This window comes from Struthio camelus, chromosome 2, assembly GCF_040807025.1.
Source record: "Struthio camelus isolate bStrCam1 chromosome 2, bStrCam1.hap1, whole genome shotgun sequence".
NCBI lineage: Eukaryota > Metazoa > Chordata > Aves > Struthioniformes > Struthionidae > Struthio > Struthio camelus.
The window spans coordinates 16,706,978-16,729,054 of NC_090943.1; the positions used below are offsets into that span (position 1 = coordinate 16,706,978).

General features: G+C 39.0%; 1 protein-coding gene across 4 annotated transcripts in view; it reads left to right on the forward strand.

Moving 5' to 3' along the window:
• The window catches only part of NRP1 (neuropilin 1), a 115,145-nt gene that overhangs the window by 44,432 nt on the left and 48,636 nt on the right, over positions 1-22,077 (forward strand). For all 4 annotated transcript variants that reach the window (XM_068934391.1, XM_068934392.1, XM_068934393.1 and 1 more), the window contains exons 4-7: positions 2,604-2,785; positions 7,435-7,662; positions 15,424-15,579; positions 18,651-18,817. In XM_068934391.1, the coding sequence (XP_068790492.1) occupies positions 2,604-2,785; positions 7,435-7,662; positions 15,424-15,579; positions 18,651-18,817 (733 nt within the window). The remainder of the gene's footprint in view (positions 1-2,603; positions 2,786-7,434; positions 7,663-15,423; positions 15,580-18,650; positions 18,818-22,077) is intronic.

Sequence of the window (22,077 nt, forward strand, 5' to 3'; positions counted from 1 at the left end):
ATTTTTTTGCAGAATATTACTTCATATAATAGCAGAGTTGGTACTTATTTGTCAATGGTTTTTTGGCTGTATACAAGAGATTTAGTACGACCATAGGTAATTGCTTATTTTTTAAAGCATAGCAGAAGAAAAATGCTGAATTCACACCCTTTGTTTTTCCTTTATACAAATATTAAAAAGTCATGTTAAAATCTGATTAGCATTTTTTATTAAAATTGTTTATATCATTTAATAATTCAGAAGTAGGGTTCTTCTTGATACTCATTTGAAAATCCAGCTATTGTCGAGGCTTGAGCAATGAATGGTGACTGAGAAACTGGTGAAGTAATAACATCAGAGACAAGAGCAAAGACTGTCATTCAGATTCTGAAAGGGACTTAAATGTCTGAATCCTGCTAGTTTCAGATGATGTAAAACACACAAATAGCCTTAAGCATCTGCTCTTGAGCTAGAAGAAAATTCCTTGAATCAAAGTGTTTAAAGTGCTCTGGTTTTATGTGATTACTCTTTCTTTTTTATGATCATTAATTATTCGGAGAAAGTTATCTTGCTAAAAACTCTCAACACTCATTTTTTCCCTGAAGTCTGAAAGCTGGCAATCCACATCCTTGAATACATCCAGTAGGTCTTCCAGGGAACATAGCACTGGTGTTCTTAAGTATATTTTGAAAGGCATATAACCAAAGTAGAACAATTCTGAGGTCTTTTAAAAACTCTCCTCCCAACTTTCAGATCCTTTTATATAAATATATCATAAAAAGACAGAGGTCTAATTAAAAAAAGTGCTGCTACTTTAAGCATCTCTAAAATTATCTCAGAAATGAACAATTCCTCTTTGTATTTCCATCAGTTTGAAATGGGACAGTGAAGCTAAGTAGTTGAGCAATTGCTACTAGAAAAATCAAGTACATAAGAGGAAATGCAGTTAACACAATATTTCACATATGTTAATGCTTACAGTTCCATCAGTGTCAGCTTTATTTTCTACTTGATATACACCAAAGCTGGCATACAATTTTGACTCATGAGGTAATGTCATTTTTAATTTAAAGAGCCTTAAGCTGTCCATTTTAACTAGTGATATCATCTTTGCATTTATCTCATGGGACTTCATGTAAACATAAGTAATGTGCCCTAGGCAGTTTGCAACAGGGTTGTTAAAGATGACACTGGTCATCATGAAGACATTTTTTTCCTTTGATCTCTTTAAAAATGTCAGATACACTTTATTGTACTGTCGTTTTTAGCTCTTCTTTTTATATTAATATTCTCAGGACATTTCAGTGCACATAACAGTAGAATAAAGGTCTAAACAAATTAATGGCAACATTTTAATGGCAGTTGTAGTAAGATAATTTAAAGTAAATGAGATTGTCTGGCTAACAGCTACTTGTTAAATAAAACGGCGGCATGGCTGAAACACAAAGAAATACGGGCAAAGAAAAGCCTTTCACTACAGCCAGGAGGAGACCCAGAGCAAAACCTAGGCTCCATATGCCACCACATTTTAGGAAAAGATGAATCCCATTCTACAAATTATGTCTATCCTTCTTCTTGTCCAGGACTGAGTGAAATCATCAGTTAATAAACTTTAAAAAGAGACCTGTGTCTGCACCTGCAGCTTGCACCTCTCCGTGACTATCATTCTCATTTGTATTCTCTCAGCTGGCTCAGTGCGCCAAGCTGCTGGGCACTCCTCATTCCTCCTGAAATCAAATCTGTGAGACCAAACCCTACATGTTGGCATTTCTGGTCACAGAGCTGAGGAACTTTAACGTGACTGTTCTCTCAGGCCAGCTTTTATTGCCAATTATTATTGCACATTTTTACTTTTTCTTATTAATTCCTGAAGAATCAAGCAAGTAACCAGAGGAGGATTTAGCCCAGATTATTCAATAATCAAACGCTGTACAAGTATGAATATTATAGCATCATTCAAACACCTAAACAAAGATGATTTGTAATGGAACAAGTTTTGTCTAAGGAAAATCAAGTGCTGTGGTTGGTGTGTGGTTTTCGAGATTTGCTCAAAACTATTTGTCCAACTAGCAGGGAAAATGAGAGATTTTTCTATCATTGATGTGAAACATAGTGAGGTTTGAACAAAATCTAATGTTTAGGGATTTATTTATTATTCTGTGGACATATGTTTGGAGGAGAGCATATGGAAATCAAAGTATTGTTCATAGAGAGCTCCAGCCAAAGAGACATTTTTGAATTCATAACAGAACTTCACAGTTTGAAAAGAATGCTGTGCATTATGTATTGATAACAACACTACACAGACAAAGGAACACAATTTAATAATACAGAATTGTGCTCATGAGATTTCCTTTTTTTGTTAATTGGTTACTTTAGCTGACATTGTCTGCAAGCATAATGGACACCATTCTTCCTAATAGTTCCATGTTGCCAGATGATGTCTACAGACATAATGTAGTCCATTTTAATTATTTCATTTTGCTTACATCTTTCAGTGTAATGCGTTTTCCAGGCAAGCTAGCATTTTTCTTGATTATCTATGTTGTGTTATGGTTTCTAAATTAATTAGGTCTCCTTCTTTCCTGGAAGTTAAAAGTTTCTTCCTTCCATTTATCTACCAGGTATGATTATGTTGAAGTGATTGATGGAGATAATGCTGAAGGACGCTTATGGGGAAAGTACTGTGGAAAAATTGCTCCCCCTCCTTTAGTGTCTTCAGGACCATATCTTTTTATTAAATTTGTTTCCGACTATGAAACTCATGGAGCAGGATTTTCTATCCGTTACGAAGTTTTCAAAAGAGGTGAGCAACAATTCATTGTTATATAGTTCATAAGCTGTAATTTTTTTACTCTCATCAAAAAGTGCACTGTAATTCTCAGGAATGGGGGGAATGCAGGAAATTGGTTGAAGGTGAAAGTTTCATCACTCTTGTCATTCCAATGTGGAGCATGTATTCAATGGGTGTAAATCATTATGGATCCAATGAGTTTGCTGCAGCTGAGGATTGACTCCTCTGGGTGTAACGTGATAGTCTTCATCAGCTGTTTGCTTAGACCTGCTTAACACCATTAGCTTTCTTTCTTTGTGATAATAATTACTGTATGATTTAATGTTACTGCCCTAACAGCACTGTAACCTTCTGAGTCCCTGGCTTATTTTGGTTAGTGCTTTGCTCTGCATTCCCAAGAGATAGCTGTGGGCTCAGAAAGGACCTGAGTACACATGGGCAGCAGATGATGGAAGCGTCAAATTGCTGCTGCTCTCACAAATTGTGTTTGGGAGGTAAGGGAGAGGGGAAGCCCACACTGTTTGCAAGCACGCCCTGCTGGATGCTTGCGCCAGGGGTTCAGTAAAGGCCAGTGAGCCCACATAGCTGTACGCGGAGCAGAGAAAGCTCAGCCGAGACAGGCCAGGATTAAGCAGACCTATAGACAGCCTCCCTTCAATAGCTCTCTGAGTCAAAAGCTAGAAAGGTGGTAGTGAGATCATTTTTTTGGCATACACCTTCCTTATAGCTGGATGGAAATAAATAATTCATATATTTAAAGCTAGAGAACACTGAACTAAAACAAGATAATAAATAAAAAGGCAATACGCTAAATTTTCCAGAAACAAATATTGCTTTCAACATCAATGTTTAGGGTCATATTTTCAAAACAGTTCAAAACTCCCAAATTTCAAATGCAGAACACCCACAGACAGTGCCACATTTTCAGCTCGCTTTTATGTACCCAAACTGGAGCCAGATTTTCAGCTGTGTTCAGCATACACACTTGGTGGCAGCTGTACTGTTAATGAGGAGGAGCGCAGTAGTGAAGTCTCTTTTCTACTGCATGCTATTGCTGTTCTGCACACTGCTAATTGGGGCCACAGACCTCTTGTTCACCATCTTCCCTGTCTGCAAATCCACTCTTGGCTCCCAGAAATTCTTTTGGTGACCCTCAGGGTCACATTTTTTGAAAGAATTCAACATCCAAAGGACACCAAGCTTTCCTGAAAAATATCTCTATTTACTTTGGTGTCTTTTAGAAGCTACACTCTTGAAATTGTGTCCTGAAGTTTCTCAGTGCTTGTATATACAGTACCATTTTTCATAAAGACCAAGGCTGAAAGACAAGAACAAGTGAGAGAATGGCCCATGGAATAATCTATTTTAACAAGTGAGCCCTTTCAAGCAAAAAACTTTTATTTATTTCTAATAGTGTAGTGGCAACTCAGAGCTCTGATGGAGATGTTGTGGTTATTTCCTCATGCGGTCATTTACATCTCTCAGTGATACACATTAACCGTGTTAAGATGGCATTATGAATGTGATTTTACACACACAGAAGTCAGGAAATTCAAAATTATGGCTCCCAGAGCAACTTTAACTTCAGTTTGTTCCACATAAACTTTATATTAAGGCAGGAAAGTTATCATCAGGTACAGCATTAGAAAACACTGTACGTACACAAAGGGTACAAGCTACGGTTGCTGTGGGAACACAGTCATTTTTACTTTTGAGTTAATGTACATATGCTGTTACAAATTTGCATTTTAATTTCTGCACCAAATAAAGCTGACCAGTTTACCCTCTTACACAGAGGAAGCTAAGACACTCACACCAGTCTAATATGCCATCTTTTAGCGTATTCACACCCTAGTTCATCATTTCCCAGCTATGAAAAGAAGTATTAAAAAGAGCTCAGTCCCAAGGTCCTGTGGTACTGAGCCTAAGGCTGAGTTGCATTCAAACACACAGCATATTTTTGCCAATTATTCTTGTGAGGCCATCCTTAGTTTTTGAAAAGAAAAGCTGCATTACCCTGCCTGTATAGTAAGGTGCATTGTAAGGCTGATGCTCACCGGGCTGCATGCCGTGGAAACTGTGAGAGAGACAGCCACATGTAAGGACCATGATAAATGTGGTGTGGCTTTGAGAGTAGGAGCTGCCTTTATTTCTCATCCAGCTCTTTAACTAGAGAGACACTGAAGGAGACGTTGAGTCCCAGACTGAAAACATGAGATCCATATCACCTAATGTTTAGCCCATTTGAAATATTTGTCATTCTGGCTCTGGCAGCCAGCCTGTCTTAGGATGGATGAATGGCCTCATGGCTACAAGACGATCTAGATGATTAACATTCTATATTCCTAACTTTGGATGGACTTAATTAATGGTTTCAGTTGAAAGAAAAGACATTGTCAAGCAGGAAGGCAATAGATTTTCTGACTCAGTGACACCTCCTACAGAGAACAAATGAAATGATCTCCAATATAGTCTCTTTCTCTTTCTTTCACTCCCTCTTCTGCTCTCCCTCTCTCCTCAGATTCTCTCTCTATTTCATACACATACATGCACGCAGTTTCTCCATCTCAGAAGTATCTACTCTGAGGGGCTCCTTTTATGCCAGAACTCCATGGAGTTCCTTTTAGCCTCAGAGTTGATTTAACCCTGCAGTTTCTTCATAGCGTCAATAAAGGGTCAGAATGTGTGGAGGGCATTTTAGTGAGGGAACTCGTCTGAAAATAGCGTTTGTTTCTTGCAGCAAACTGGTTTGAACGTCTTTAAAACACAGCAAGGTGGTATTGAGATGCCATGTGTGAGTGTAGGGAGTCTGACAATCCCATGCTCACATTGTATTTAATAAAGCAGTAATGATCCTGACTTACATTTTATACTGCACCTTTTATTGGATTCCAGGAGGAATACAGAGCACTTTATGCTATGAATGGCATACTTTGCCATTCCAGGATATTTTATCCTGGTACAGCAGCTACTGGTGGGAGTGAGGAGCAGCAACCAAAATATAACCCTCCCAAATATGACAAGGAGACAAGGGAATGACAGAGAGAGAAGAGAAATATCCACCTAACGTGTAAGGGGCAGATTTAATTAGAGGCAAAATGTAATTTCCTAAATTGGAACAGGTCAGGTTATGTGCCCATTAATATCTACCTCTTCCAAAATATGCCATGAAGTGTTCTGAATATTAATTTGATAGCTCAACCATTGCCTATCAGTGTCTGCTGAAGGACAAAAACACCTGAACTGACTAGATGCCTTCAGATCTCTCTCTCTTGCATACTGCATTTACGTGGGAGGTGGCCAAATCTGTGGGGGGTAATATGTTTGGCACATTCACAGGGAAAACATTTTCTATAGTGAAATAAGAGTACTCATACTTGCAACAAACTAGACTGTTTTCCATCAATGAGCTGTGTTAAGCATTGGAAATCCTCTAAGGCTCCTGAATATGGTCTCTAAGGAAGCTGGGCATCCTCATCTAAATTGAAAGCTACCACACAGGCTCATAGCCCAGCACAGACCTGTTGCAACCAAACTCTTGCCTGTGTCATTCTTCTATGCCATATCTGAAGAGCTTCATCTGAGCCATCCTACCCAAACTCCCCAGCCAGCTGGTATCTAGTAATGCCCCAAATCCTGTAACTTAGTTTTCATTAAATTGGGAGTGTCAAAAGTCGGAGAGGGAGAGGTACCTAAGCTGACCCAGGGGAAGGACATGTGGGCAGTGCCTGCGGCTTGCTCCAAGCACACCTGCAGATGTGGAATCCAAGGAGAGGGTTCCTGAGGGACCTAAATAAAGGAGAAATGCGATCTGTCAACAAGAGATGGACTCTGGTTTTAGACCCCTGTATTCACAAAGGCACGTCCAGTGATCTGGCCTTTTATACCCTTGCTTCTCACTGCCGCTTATCTGCTAAGCCAAGAGCAGTTTTTGGAGGATCGCATTATGCCATGGTGGGGACATTGGGGAAAGTTAGTATGTCAACATTGACATTAGGTGACTTCTAGCAACGCTGCCTGTAATCACACAGTTTATCATGCCTGCACGAACAGCAACATTTTACTGGTGCACCTGTGTCAACACCACTCAGAGTGAGTCACTCACCCTTGGTACATGTACGAATTACCTTTCACATTTAGTTTGTCAAGGAGGCATAGGTCACATCTGGCAGAGTTACTGAGTCAGTGCTCCAGGAATCTGAAACCACTACTCCCTCTACTGAATTCACTCACTCGCTTTCGTAAAATGTTCTGTTTCACCAATAAAAGCCTGTCAGCCATAAGATTTAAAGATTTGAGCTTGAAGGGGCTATAATTATTTCTCTAGGGCTCTGTCAAGATTTCTGCAGCTTACATTTTCATTGTTCCCACATGACTTTGTATTTGTCATAATTTTTTCTAGAGCTGGTACAAGTTTTCATATTGTTCCATACAAATTGCAAATTGGAGATCACACAGTATATGTGAATTGTGCTTTAATACCTGACTATCAATAATAGGACCAAGCTGGCTGAATGATTAATGCAGTGATTAAAATGAGGTGTTTCGTTGGAAAGCCACCTTTGCTGCTAGAAAGACAATATGGCCAGATTTGTTCTCCAGCTAACTACTGTGCTTAGTAGCACAGTGTTAACTTAGGTATTTTTCTCTTTCTCCTACAGGACCTGAATGTTCCAGAAACTTTACTTCATCAAGTGGAGTGATAAAGTCTCCTGGGTTCCCTGAAAAATATCCCAATAGCCTTGAATGCACTTATATTATCTTTGCACCAAAGATGTCAGAGATTATACTGGAATTTGAAAGCTTTGAACTAGAACCTGATTCAAATACTCCAGGGGGAGCCTTCTGTCGCTATGACCGATTGGAAATCTGGGATGGATTCCCTGATGGTAAGAGAAAAATGGATGGTGATGTGCATAGCCATTACTTTATAGTGGGCTACAGAAGGCATATTCTCATTTTTTTAAATGTCCTAGTAGAGAGGTCCTTGTTTGATTTATGTGAAATGAGTTGAGTTAATGGGAGAAATACATTGTAAATTAATTCAGTAAAGTATATCACAGTGCGAATGATTTTTTAATGAAATATGCTTAATTTTGAACAGTAGGTTTGGGTGAAGAATCTGCTTTCAGAGGTGATATGTGATGGACCTATGCTAAAATAGACTACACATGGAAGTCTTATAAAGCAACCCAAACTTTTGAGGGCAGTACATGAGTATTGTCCAGTAGCTTCCTACAACTTGATTTAGGTTTGCTGGGTTAGCCCGAACTGGACTTCAGATGCAGCCCCTCTAGCCTGAGGAGGAACCAGGTTAGTGCCCAGCTGTCAAAGCAGATAATTTCTTTACCAGAGCAAACGTGGCATCTGTGCAATTGAAAGCATAGTCACTAAATGATTACCCAGCTCAACGAACAGCCCTGCAGTTAGCCGTTCAGCTAACTTAGGCGTGCTGCAGGGTTCCTCTCTTACAGCAGTATAAGCAAATCCAAAAGTCTTATCTTAATGTGTTAATTTATAATCTCTACTGATTAGCTGGGCATATGTGTCAGGCTGCCAGTTGGATACCCTTCCGAAACTTACTTCTTTGCCATCTTAGTAATTTTCCACTTAGTTGTTGGCCACGCTTGACCTTGTGTTTAAAGTCATTAAGTGCATAGCTAGATGTGAGCTACACCTATGGAGCCAGTGAGACCTCATTTCACCCAGCGCCCGGTCTCGAATCGCTATTTTATGCCAGACTAATGCACGCAACAGCCGCATGATTTCTCCACATTTTCATATATGGCAATGGGTCTGCGATATCCAAGTTCCCCCCAGTTAGGGCAGCTGTGCAGCATTTCTCAAAAGACACTGGCTAGACAGGCTAAGGGTCCAGCCCACATGAGTACCTAACCTTTTGGATGCTGAAACATCTATTTGAATTATGCAAGCAGCAATGTTAAACCAATTGCTCTTGATGCCTTTTTCAATGTCTCCATGTATGATGCAAGCTGATAAAGAGATGCATCTTGTAGATGTTAGTCTTTCTTTTGTAACTTGTAGCAAAAGTCAACAAGTCAGGATTCATGTCATTTGTGTTGAGCATTAATTACAGCTATGTCAGTTTTCTGCTGGTGTGATAACCCATTTTAATAGATATTTTCTTTGCTTTTATGAACAGCAGTGGTGGTTTCTGCAAACTGCTAATCCTACATTACTGTTTCATTTAAATGAAAACGTATAAATTTAGTAACAAATTTTAATAACACATTTAAACTTGCCTGTTTTCTAAATTAATCCACAATATCATTCCAATTAAAGTTTTTATTGATGCTGTAGCAAACAGCTGTCTGCTTTTTTACATGTTTGTTTTTCTTTTGTTTTAGTTTTAATAGATTTATGACGGCTCTTTTAACACTCCAGTAAATAGTGAAGAAAGAGCCATAACAGTAGTAGAAATACGATTTAGTATTTAATTCCTCAGTTAGGAAAACAGTATTGTAACAGTACAATAACAATGTCTGGAACACCTAATAGCAGGTTTATTTGCATATAGGCCAAATCTTTCCAAGCTAAATTTCTGAAGAACTTGGATTTAAACAACTGACATGTGAAAAAAATGACCCAATCAATCAATTTATGTGTAACATTATCAGAAAAAAATGCATTATTATTAGTGTCAGAGGATTTCACAGTGGTAATTTTCTAGTTCAAGAAAGTAACTAACTGAGCCATACCAAAGAACAGCTAACAACATGCATTATCAGCCTTCCAATTGCCTCACAAACTATCCAAACCCAAACTGATCCTGACATCCAGTACATTTACACATTTATAAATATTCATCTGATTCTGTAGACTAGAAAGAAATGTTTCCTTAGACACAAACTGTTGGAGCTTGTGGCAGTCCTAGGAAAATGTTTGATGCATGATTCACTGTAGGATGATTCTGTAGCCAGAAGTTTCTCTCTCTTGCTTAACTTAGCACTATAAGGGCAGAGAGGACGTCATTGCTTCTCCAGAAATATATCACAGGATGAATACTAGGGAGGGAGAAGAACTATTTCAACTGAAGAGCAAAGCTGACACAGGAAACTGAAGATAGAAATTAAAATAAGCTTCTAGATATCTGAAAGGGAGACTCCAGATAATCTTACAAAAAAGCAAGAAAGAAGCCAAAATAAATCTAATTTGCATCCAGATGGAAGTAGTAAGTTTCTGAAAAAGATTAGATATTATGGTTGCCTTTGACAAAGGGACACTCACCCAGACCTTTGTCCCTAATTTCCTTTAGTCTGTCAAAAAATGTTTTGAGGGTGCAGTCTATATTATTAACTAAAATAGGATTGGGGCATCCGTCTATGGTTTTCTGTAGTTCTTAATTGTCAGCACGTTTCCTGGCACTGTTTTAGCCCACGTCAACCTACCCTTTCCCAAGTAATTGTTAAGCACAGTTTGGAGGACAGCAATTGGCACTTTGGACATGGCCATCCTGCTTTAGAGGGAGGACCCATATAGAAGTGAGCTGTGTTGTGCCGTTTGTCTGGTCCAAAGAATAGTCCCTGGCCACAGTGTTTTATTTAGTGATATAGACATAGGCATAAAAAATTAATCTGTTTTGCTTTGTTATACTGCACTACTGCTTACAGGCCCAGTTACGTTAGATGTTAAGGCACCCATTTTGCCACACTTTCTTTAAACATAGACTAAAGCAAGGATTTCTAGTACTAAGAAAGTGGTAAACATCTCAATCTGGCAATAAGTCAGTGCACAGAAAGTAATTTTATATTTTGTTTTCATTTACTATAAACTATTACTTTTAAAATGTTGGAAAAAATATGTATTTCCTTCCATTCAAAACAGCAGCTCCACAGCTGCACAGCTATGGTTTCTCCACAGCCGCACAGCTATGGTTTGCAGGGATGATGCTGAGCACAGTGACTGGTTTGGCAGAGAGCAGTTGTAGCTGCAGCCAGGGCAGGATTACCTGGGCAGACCCCTGGCACTCTCACCCAGCGCTGGGTGCCAGGCGTCACTGCTTGAGCAAGGCACCGCAAGCCCTGCCATCCTCAGCACGGGAGAACAACACTTCCTCACTGAGCCATCTTAGACATCCAGTTTAGTATGCAGTGAATGGTCCTCTGGAGGTGCTTATCTCATTGACTATAATGGGAGCTCTGGGTCACTAACTCGGATGTAAACTTTAGATACCTAAATTAGAGCAGATGAATCTTATCATATGTATAAAAAGTTTTCGTGATAGAGTTTGATCAGCTACAGGCGCTAGAGATCAGCAGGAACTGAATTTGCTGTTTTCAAGAAATTCTGCAATTGTGAAGTATTTATTTTTTTCCCTTCTTTGCCCCTAAAAAGCAAAAAAAAAAATATTTTCTCTTAAATGAAGTTTCAAAATTATGTTTAAAATAAAATGTCAAAATCAGTATGCCTCTATTTGCACTTTGCTTCTTCCTAGCTGACATTTTTCTGGTGGAGAACAATTTTCTGTTAGAAGATTTGACAGCAACTACAATGATCATTTGTGTTAATCCTGAAGTTAATCCTGAAGTGTTCTTTCACAGTCTTGGAGTCCCTAAGTCTACCTAGTTATCCTTTTAGTGGATTGAATCTGGCAAGTGCTGTGTACTTGCACCTTGATTTTGCAAAACATGCTTATCTTTGAAGCATGTAAGTCGTTACATTGACTTCAAAAGGAATTCTCTGGGGACACTGTGTGTCTGAAGTTAAGCAATAGCCTAAGTGTTTTGCTAGTTCATGAGGGGAATGGTAGGTATGTTGTTCAGGAAAGCCTCAAACCGGCACTTTGTTTCTGCATAACTGCACACCAAAGGCACCCTTTCGTCTCTTCTTTCAAACACAGCAATAAGTGAAACAGGCCCTATTGGAGAGTATTTGGGAACTACAGGTGCATTTGGAAAACACTGTGCAGAAGCAAGACAACGCTTTGAAGAAGATAACAGGTGGAGTTGGAACAGGGGAACAAGTAGATCACGGAAGAGAAATGCATGATTTTGCATGAATAAACTAGACACCAAAAACGTCTTTGCCCAAGGCACAAATATACCTCAGCCAGCCTTGGCTGAGAACAGTCCATTGATGACTTTGAAGAAAAATAGCCCACTCAAAACCAGGACTAGCTTAAATGATGAATTGCACATATTCAGCATGCAGCTTTCTTTGAAGCTTTATAGATTGTCTACTAGGGGCTCCAAAGTAATTTAGAGAAGTTTACATATGGTTTGAGAACCACAGGCTAAGCATTAGTGTTCTGGTCAATACCAGAAGAGTTTGCACTGAATTATAGAACAAAAAAGAGCACTTTACGTTGGTTGTTAACACCAATGCAAATGAAGGTTGCTATTAATCTGGGTGTTTTTCTCCTCTGTTGTGGTTGCCTTCAACACTCTTGTGAGACGCTGTTAAGGTATAAGAATACATACAGGCTCAGTGTAAGAGACTGGGCTACAAGGACAGAATTCATTTTTCAATTCTTTTCTCTTTAGCATCCTTAATTGTACATGCAAATATTTTGTCAATAGGAATCACACTGCTTTGAAAATAGTTTACAGCACAGTAACACACTTTCATAGACCAACTTTAAAATTCAGTGAAATGCCTAGATAACGTAACACTTCTTTTAATATTTTAGAAGTCTGATAAACCGTTTTTCCTTGCTTGTGTTTTTTTTTTTTAAATTGAATTACAAGAGCTAAGATTTCAGCTAGATAGGAAAATATGTATTCCAACAAGTATCACAATTGCTTGACAATAAATTTACTCTTTAGTCAGAAAGGCAAACACTAGATTAGTAATACATTGCATTTTCATGCCATCAGTGGTAAGTAGAAAAAGAAGGGAGGGTTAAGGTTTGTGTTTAGTCTTAAACCACTAGCCATATTCTGTAGATACTATAAATCAGATTCGGTAACCTTCACCCATACATACTCAAAATAGTCCAAGGATTTATTCTCGTTCTCAAATTAGACTCTGTGTTTTGGAAAACGCTTGCAAAACAGGTTTCTTAGTTGCCCCTCCATCTTTTAACTTGAAAGTAACTTATTTTCCCACTGTACACACTATGCCAATGGAAAGAGGAGAGACGATCCCAGAAACAGCTAGAGCATGGGCAGTCAGGCAGAACTGGTTGGCTCAGGGAAATGTCCCTCTTGAACAGAGTAATGCAGAACTGACCTTGGGCAAGGACACTTCCAAGTGACTCCTGTTCGGAGTAGGCTTTCCCGGGGGAAGCTGACCAAGTGACACGACGGTCTACCCATAAGGCTGCAAAGGACTTTCTAGGCCTAATCACGTTTCAGTACCTGCTCGTCTAGAATTCCCATTTTGAATTGTATATAGTCTTTTATAGCAGTGTGAGAATGTATGAAACCCCTCCCTCCTCAGTTCATAAAGAAGAAGGGTCAGGAAGACGCTACGAAAAAACAGCATCAGAGTCTACGTAGGCAGATAGCCAGTATATTCCTCTAGATCATTGCTCAGATAGTGTCCCCCACGCTGCGTTTATTTGATGTGGTGACACGTGAAACGCCAGCTAATTTATTATCATTCAAAAGTTTTTGAGACTTAAATGGAAAAAGAAGAACTCTAAGTGTGTTAGCTATTTATATAAGACGAATAAGAATCTCTATTTCATCTAGTTTTGCACAGATCAATACCACATTAGCTCAGTAGGCTAAGGTTTACATGTTGCGCAAAAAAAGTCAATACCTCTTTGTGTCATGTTCGCAAAGTTTGTGGCTCTTACATCTACACAAGCTGGTAAAGGGAATAGCACCGCGATAGCAGGGGCAACCTTTAGGAGGCTGAAATGCAGAATCACTAAATGCATCTTTAAAATTATAAGCCAGTGACTCATGGGGAAGCTTAAAGCCTGTCTGCTTTAAACAAAGTTCCCTTCTGTTTGCTGGTTCAAAGAGGCCTTCCCTGCAGCAAATGGGAGGAGGGAGCTCAGAGCACTGTAACATGGTGGCCTCATCTTCCCTAGTCTCTTGCAGTTCAGAGCAAGATCAGTGGCTGTAATGGAGAGATCATCATGGGAAAGAGCAGGCTCAGAGCTGTTTGCACATACAAAATTAAAAAAAAAATACATCTGGGGCAATTGGAGTCTGAAGTAGGGGCGTTCTTTTATAGTTTTGAAAAGACAGTAATGCTAGCACTCCAGAATGATGACTTTCTTACTTCAGATAATAGAACCATAAAGCTTTAATGATTTCCAGGGTAAGAAAGAATCCAGCTCTTGTCTCTAGAGGGTATTTCATTCCACTAATAACGCATTGAACAGCCCTGGTGAAAAAAGGTAGAACTGGCAGGTATTTTAAATACCACAGGATTGCCAAGGCAACTGAAGACTAACTGTGGCCAGAACACGGATAGAAAAATATATGTTGGCAGCAAGAGCTATATCATCTGAGCTTTTTCTTTCTGGCAACACTAGGGCCTTACAGAAATGTGTAGCTTATACAAAAAAGCTATTCCAAGTTGGAACTGTTTTATTTGTTGGGAAAGGCCAATAAATGACTATCAAAATATGTTAGCTGAGGATTTTCTTTGAATTGTGAATAATTAGGCTATATAAACATTTTATATTTTAAACTGAAAGTTAAATGGACTTCCTAGAGAAATGATGAGGTGTTAATTTAAGCATGGAAAGCCAGTGGTGTAAGCATGAGAATGATATCTTATGATTAGTATTATGATTGACTCTTTGCATGGGTTTTCGCATTATGTGTTCTTGTTGTTTGTAAGCACAGATGTATCACTATTCAACAGCCTAGAGACCTATCTGTAGGGAATGCTCAAGTGCTAGAGGCCACATATGTTGGTTGTGGATTGAGTAGCTTAATTAAAGGAAAAAATTGTCTCACTGCACTGGCAATCCAGAAAAATATCAGGAACTCGATTATATACTATTAACAGGCGGAGACATCATGTATGTGTGTATATGTGTGTCCTGTGACATGGAGATATACTTAAGAAATCCTTGCTCTTTTTAATGGATTAAGATTTTCCTCGTGAATTCTTTTACAGTATTCTTGAATACTGAGCATATGGGAGAAAGATCCATGAGGATGTGCTGAAAGCCTAAATAGGAGGGAATAAAGAGCTGTTGCTCATTGCATCAATATGAATGCAAAAACATTTTTCTAAATTTGCTATGAAACTAACAGATTATCTGAAGCATTGGGCATAAATCCTGAAAGGTGCTGTTTGAACTTCTATTCCCAGAGTTAAGGGTGTCCAGCGTCTTGTAAGCTTGTGGGTAAATTGGACCATGCAATGTCCTTATCATAAATAGTGCTTCAATTGCACTTTGGAAAATACTTCTGCTGTTTTATACATGTAATTTTGTGCATCATTGCTTGCTCTGTGCACTTTGAAAGAGACCTTTTGAAAATCTAGTTCTTTACCTCTTTGGAGGTTTGTGGAGTGCTACCTGGAACATAGAAGTGAGGTTCCCATGGTAGGATAAGCAATTTATTGTTCGTTGCTAAGTTATGGGTGAGACTGTGATTTTAAACTGTTGTAAAGGCTTGCTATTTCCTGCTGAGGGAATCTCTTCAGGAGGCTATTGTAGTGGCATCTATTGCTGTATGAAAAGAGGTGGTTTACTATTATATTTTGTCTCTTTTCAGTTGGCCCGCACATAGGGCGTTATTGTGGGCAGAACAACCCAGGCCGCGTTCGTTCATCAACAGGGATTCTTTCAATGGTATTTTACACTGACAGTGCAATAGCAAAAGAGGGCTTCTCAGCAAACTACAGCGTGTCACAGAGCAGCATATCAGAAGGTCAGTATTTATCCATCCTGCAGAGCTTCTTGGAAAATACTCTTTGTTATGTCTTCTTGCACACCAGGTATCACATGAAACTTTAAAGAAACCTTAAATAAATAAGGCAGTGGGGGAGGGCTGGTTTTGGGTTTTTTTTCCTTTTTTTTTTCAAAGAACAGCTACCCTTTGAAAATCAATGCAAGAAGCAGACTTCTTCTCACAGTTTTATTTCTCAATATTAACAGGAAGTTGGAAGAATTATTGTGAAAAACTGTGCTGACAGAGGAAACCAGGAATGCAGAGCAACTGAACAGTTGCATTGAAACAGTGAAATATGGACAATGAATGCACTATCTAAAGCTTTCTTTTATTAGGTGGAATAAGCTTTGATTATCAATTTTTTGAGTAAAAAGAACATATTTAATATACATGGTCTTGTTAAACCATTTCATAAGCCATTTAAGCTCTGTTCTCCATCTCTGATTTTTCTCCCAGTTGCCTCATTTTCATGTTTACCCTTTGGACAGAGAATGAAACCAAGTGAGGGAAGAGCAGGGGAAAACAGGCAGTGTTACACCATGCCATTGCCAATTTCCTTACTTTACTTGATGATGAAACACTTGGACCTTGAATTAAACTCTCTCCTTTTTGTGACTTACTGTCCAGATTCAGATTCACCCGGATTTAATATACTTGTTTGGTCAGAGACAGCTAACCAGAGAAAACTCAGTAAACTGAAATTATCCTTCCCTCTCCTCCACCGCTCCTCTGCACTTGCCTCTCCAACATCTCGTTTTATGTACATAGGCTGGAGGAGGGAATGGGCCGTACCCCAGTCTCTGCAGATGGGAAGCATCTTCCTCTCTCTCAGGCCATACCTCTGCCTAGTTTGGCTTCTCCTTACAGAGCTGCTGTTCCTGCCCTTTCATTAGCTAGCGCAGGCAGTGCAGGTCCCCATGGCCACCTGCTCCACAGTCATCCTCCCACTATGCTGTAGAAGCAACGTGCTGGAACCAATATTAACAATATCTACTGTGCTGGAGGGCCTTCGTCTCTTAAATAGGGGACTACAAAACAAGAGAGGCCAGTGAATGTGCACACTAATTCCCTCAGTAATGAAATCTGTTTTAACTAATAACAGGAAACATTTTCTATAACAGTTTTCTTTTTCTATAACATTTTCTATAACAGTTTTCTATAACAGAGGAGTGATTCTTCTCACCTAATTTCAGGCAGTGTTGGTCTTTGTGTTGTTAGCATAGAAAGAGTCACCTCCAGAGGACAATTCAACCTATCTCAGACACCTGAAAGACCTCAGGAGGTACCTATCTCTCTCACTAGACTGTAGGGGAAGCCCATATGTCTGCCACAGATCAGACACCTACTTTTAGATGTTATGACTCCCTCCTAGCATGTCCTGAGTCCTTCATAGTGGCTTGTGGCTCTCCTTTTGATTCCAAGCAGAAGTTTATTTACTTTCTTTACCTAAAGTAGTTCAGCTTAGATCCCAAGGATCTAAGTACACTGAAGCAGTCCAGAAATGGGTAAAAGGGTAATACACTATGGGAAATACAGTTTCACCAGCAAGCTTGGTAATTCACATATGGGGCACCCTAAATACAACTCCTATGAGGCACCCAGTTAGCATTTCTGTATAGAAACTTTTGGTCCCCCTTTAAAAGTTTTCAAGTATATTTTTTTCAGAATATTTCAATTTTCATTGAAAAATCAAAACTTCACTTATTAAAAGCTCATATTATTCTTTTAATTCATCCATTAAAATTATTTCTCTTAAGTTACTCTCTGGGCCTGAGTTCATTTTTTCTTTTTATGTGTTACAAAACCCTTTCTGCTGTCCTCCAGTTTAGGTCCAATGTGTGAAAGCCATGGACTATGGCCTTCAACGCTAAAGTTTGCATTTTTTCAACAGATAGGTAAACCAGAGGCAGCAACAGAGCAGGCTTCTACTATGTCATAGTAACATATCTCAGCCGTGAACTAAATACCAAATCTAGCCAACAGTTTCTAGTGCTTTTGCATCTGGTGGATTTTGAAACCCTCAGCTAAGCACCTGTCTGTATTAGAGATCACATCAGCTCTAGAAAAGGTGCGATGAAGAGGACCGTGCACCCCAGTGTCAGGGCTTTGACTTCACACACTGGTATTTTACCTTAAACTCTCAGTAAAGGCACTTTATACTAACTTACTGGACTACGAAGCGCCCAGACTGAAGTGTAGGCACGTGTCCTTTTCTTCTGCCCCTGCAATGGGGGTTGTAAACCTCTGACAGAGGGGTGTGTGAGCAGCTGGGTATGAGGATCCTGTCTACAACCACCAGCATTCGTTGCTTCGGTAGGGGTTGGAGCCATAACTTTTTGTAAGCATGAGAGAAGAATTTAGTCTCCATGCCCTATCAGCTTTTTGCACTCAGTATATTGACTAGATTGTCAATTGATTCTGAATTACCTAGGTAATTTTTGTTAACACAAAAAGAGATTGGATGGAGATGATCAACTCATTTAAAATACAGAAGAGACAGTAATTCCCGTAGGTCAATATTCATCTGGCCTGGATTCAAATTTTTTTGGTTTATTTCCTTCCAGTGTCCAGGATCCAAAGAGAGTAGCTGGATTTTTAATGATATTTTAAAAACACGTTCTACTTTATTGTACTACAGTAAATAGTTTTGAAATAAAAATTATTTTTGGGGGTCATCTGGTTTGTCTTTCCTACTTTTGTGCAGAATTATAGGTTGAACATAAATTGCTTTATATTATGAATCCACAGAACTGCCTGTGCTACCCTAGAAAAGAGAATTCCATTGTCCTATGTTGAAATGGCTACAACACAGGGCTAAAAATATTTGTATAGCATTATTATTGCAGGAATTGCCATGGCAACTCGAATGACAGTATTAAGAATGACACCATAAGCCCAATATTGCCTCACTTAGAGTTGCTAAAGAATTCAAAGTCACATAAAAATAAATTCTTTAGATATTCATATTCAAAGCAGGAAAACGCTTTCACTATTCAAAGTCTAAATCCGAAAGCTGACCATGGTAATGATGGTAATTTATTTTTCTTCAGATTTCCAGTGCATGGAACCACTAGGTATGGAGTCAGGAGAAATTCACTCTGACCAAATCACTGTCTCCTCCCAGTACAGCACTATCTGGTCTTCAGAAAGGTCCCGGCTAAATTACCCTGAAAATGGATGGACCCCAGGGGAAGATTCTGTCAAAGAATGGATACAGGTAAAAAGATAATATTTTAAAGATATTATTAATAATACTCTGTGGAGTTCATTGAATGTGGAGAATGCAAAAGAAAGAACAAAATAATTCAGTAAAGGACTTCTATATAATCTAAGAATCATTGCGAGTGAGTAGCTCACATTCCCTCTTAGACACACACGCAAAGACTGACTCCCAAAGGTATAAAAAAAGAAAAGGTCAGGAAGATTAATTCTTCTGCTTCCCACGTCTATTGTTTTTTCAGTCTTCTGGGCACAAATAACAGAGATTTTGGTTTAGTGGAAAAGTCAATATTAGTTTAACATGCACTTAAAGTGGAATGTCCCGGTAAACTGAGCATGTGCTACGTCTCAAGCTGATTATAGTTAAGCATTAATATGGTGTTTTAATGCACTCAGATTTCACCTTAGAAGACCTAAGTCCCTTCCAGAATAAGTTACACATGAAATGAGTTTACTGGTCTCTGTTTCGTGGCTATTCTTTCGTATCATTAAACATAACATACTTTACTAAGATTGGCTGTCTTGCCTTTGTTCTGTTAATACAGCAGAAGTCCTGTAAACACTTGTGCCCATGAAGAGACTCCTTGAGTTCAGTGGGTCTACTGAGGCTTGTTGTTTGCTATTTGTTATCAGGCCTGTAGCTTAATGGTACATAATTCCTGAACAGATTAGAATTATTCATATGAAATACTGTTTACAAATAAGAGTTCATCCTAAGGGGATAATTAATTAATTTCATTAGGTGAAAAAACAGATTTATCTTAACCATATAGGTTGACTCACGCTTCTTAATTGTGATCTAGATTCTATTTGTATTGGCAAAAACTAGGAGAAAGTCTTGAGCACATTAAATAAATAATACTAATATTGAAAACTCATTCATATATTTGAAACATTCCTTCTGCTTCTGTTGCTTTCTGTAGGAAATTACTTACTGACATATAAAAACAATGCGTCATTAGCCGTCAATAAGAGTAGTCACACTGATGTTTCCTGTGAGGTTTGCTGTCTGCAAGAAAGCTTAAAAACATGTTGAGTAGTAGTTACTAAAGGGAAGAAAGAGGGGGAAATCTTTCAATTCTGATCCTTTGCACACAATGGGACTCTCAGGTGTCCTGCTTGGGGGCCCCTACACATCCTGAGCTCTTGGCAACTTGATAATCGTGGTTGGAGGACCTAATCAGGCTTCAGAATGGCAAAAATATCTGTTGATCCTTTTTCCTTACTTAGGAATAAATGTTAAAATCTCCCCAGCTTTATCTAAGTGCTAGGCTTGTTATTAATCATTGCCATTTGAAATCCATGGAGTGCATGTGGAAGAAGGGTGGAATGCATCAGAATCAAATTCCATGTGTTTCGTCTGGTCATATGGCTGCCACTTTTTCTTTATTTCCTTCTTTTCTGCTGTCACTTATGCATTTATTACTAGATAATCAAAGCAAGAGCGCCAGTCAAATATCATTTGTGTGCTCTCTGTGCTTATTAACTTTATTAAGTTATGATAACTACATACATATATGTATGCCTTAATCCTTTCACTTAGAACTAGATCTTTCTGAGAAAAAGTTTCAAAGGGCTTTTTAACCATTAACCATTTTAATGGCAAACATAACAGAATCTAAGCTACTTTGACATTTATGCTTAAAACAGCTGAGGGTACCTCAAGCCTCCTGCCCATGAATTTCTCAGCCTCCTTTGCAGAATGCTCTGGGTTAAAGCAACCACCAAGCATGGTTTTCAGCAGCTCTATGCTGCCCCTAGCTGCCACATCAGCCAAGGAACTGGAGGACTCCTTTGTACTCTGTGCTGCTCATGCCAGGGCTCCAGCCTACTTCCCCCAGCGCCTGCTTTGCAAGAGGCTGTGTGAACTGTTTCCCCAAGCAGTCTAGCCCTAGGGCTTCTCCTCCGCTGCTTATAGCCCATGCTGAGGGAACAGCATCCCTTGGGCAGGCTTCATGGCAGAGCCAATCTAGGCTGTAGCAGCCTTTGCTGCAGAGCTGGGTCTTGTCTGCAAGACTGAGCCTACAAAATCCTGCTTGAAGACTGATTGCATGGAATTTGCACGTTTTACACAACATGCATGTTGCGGAAGAGCTATTAATCGTCCTTGTCACTCATCCTACGTAGCAGAAATGGCCAAACTGTATGCTGAATATGTCATCCCCCAGTTTTTACATTTGTTGTCAGGGGAATACTAATTATTCTAAATATTTCTTATAGTTTAATTCAATACTATGGTTGCTCATGTAAGCCTCCAGAAGTGTCCTAGATGCTTTTCTGTTGAAGTCAGTTGACAGTCTTGAGATAGTTGCTAAGCTCTTCAGACCATCAGGCACCTCACTAATATGATCTTTGCACATAAGAACCCATGTCTATAAAAGCTTGACACCACTGGCAGTAGGCACATGTTGCAAGTTTGTAACTGGATAAAATATTGAAATCCTGTGTTTCCTCTGTATAAATATCCCCAGGAACAGATGTTCATCTCCATAAGGGCTTATAGACAAACAGCCAAAGACATGCACCTAGTAAAATACTCTGAAATTACCAGTTGAAAAAAATCATAATATTTTATAAAAGGAGGAAGACACTTGTATATGGAATACTGAGGTCACTTTGTTCTGTTTTGTTCTGTGTGCTACTGTAAACTCGTCATTTATATGAAATATTTGCTTTTATACAGTACAAAATAGATGTTAATTGGACAGTGTAAGAGCTCTAGAAAATATTCAACTGCAAAAAACAGGCTGACTGATACAGCTCTGCCAAACATGGAACTTTTAAAGTGGAAGCACTTTTCTTCCTACATGTGACATTGTCTGAGAGACAGAGATTTTGCTTACATCAGTATTTATTAATCTTTCCACAACTGCACATTCCCCACACCAACATGCACACTATAGCTGGTTAAGTAGCAATCTGCTTTCAAACTGCTAATATGCTCTTGTAATTTGGGCATATATTTGAGGTACATATGGCCATACATGGGCAAGGCAGCTTGAAAATACATCTGCAAATGCTAATTTCCTTAGCATGTTATTTTTTGAATAGGGGAAATATTAGTTCTCCTTTCCCTTCCTTTTACCCCTCCCTTCAAGGTTAATGTTTTTGCTAAGACAAAAGAAACAGAAAACCTCAGTTAAGTATCAGCAAAGGGAGATTAGTATCTACAGGGGACGTCTAGAGGGCATGCGATATGATTGTCTTCTTTGAGGTGTTGACGTCTTTTGGTGGACCGTTTCACTGAAAAGAATTTGG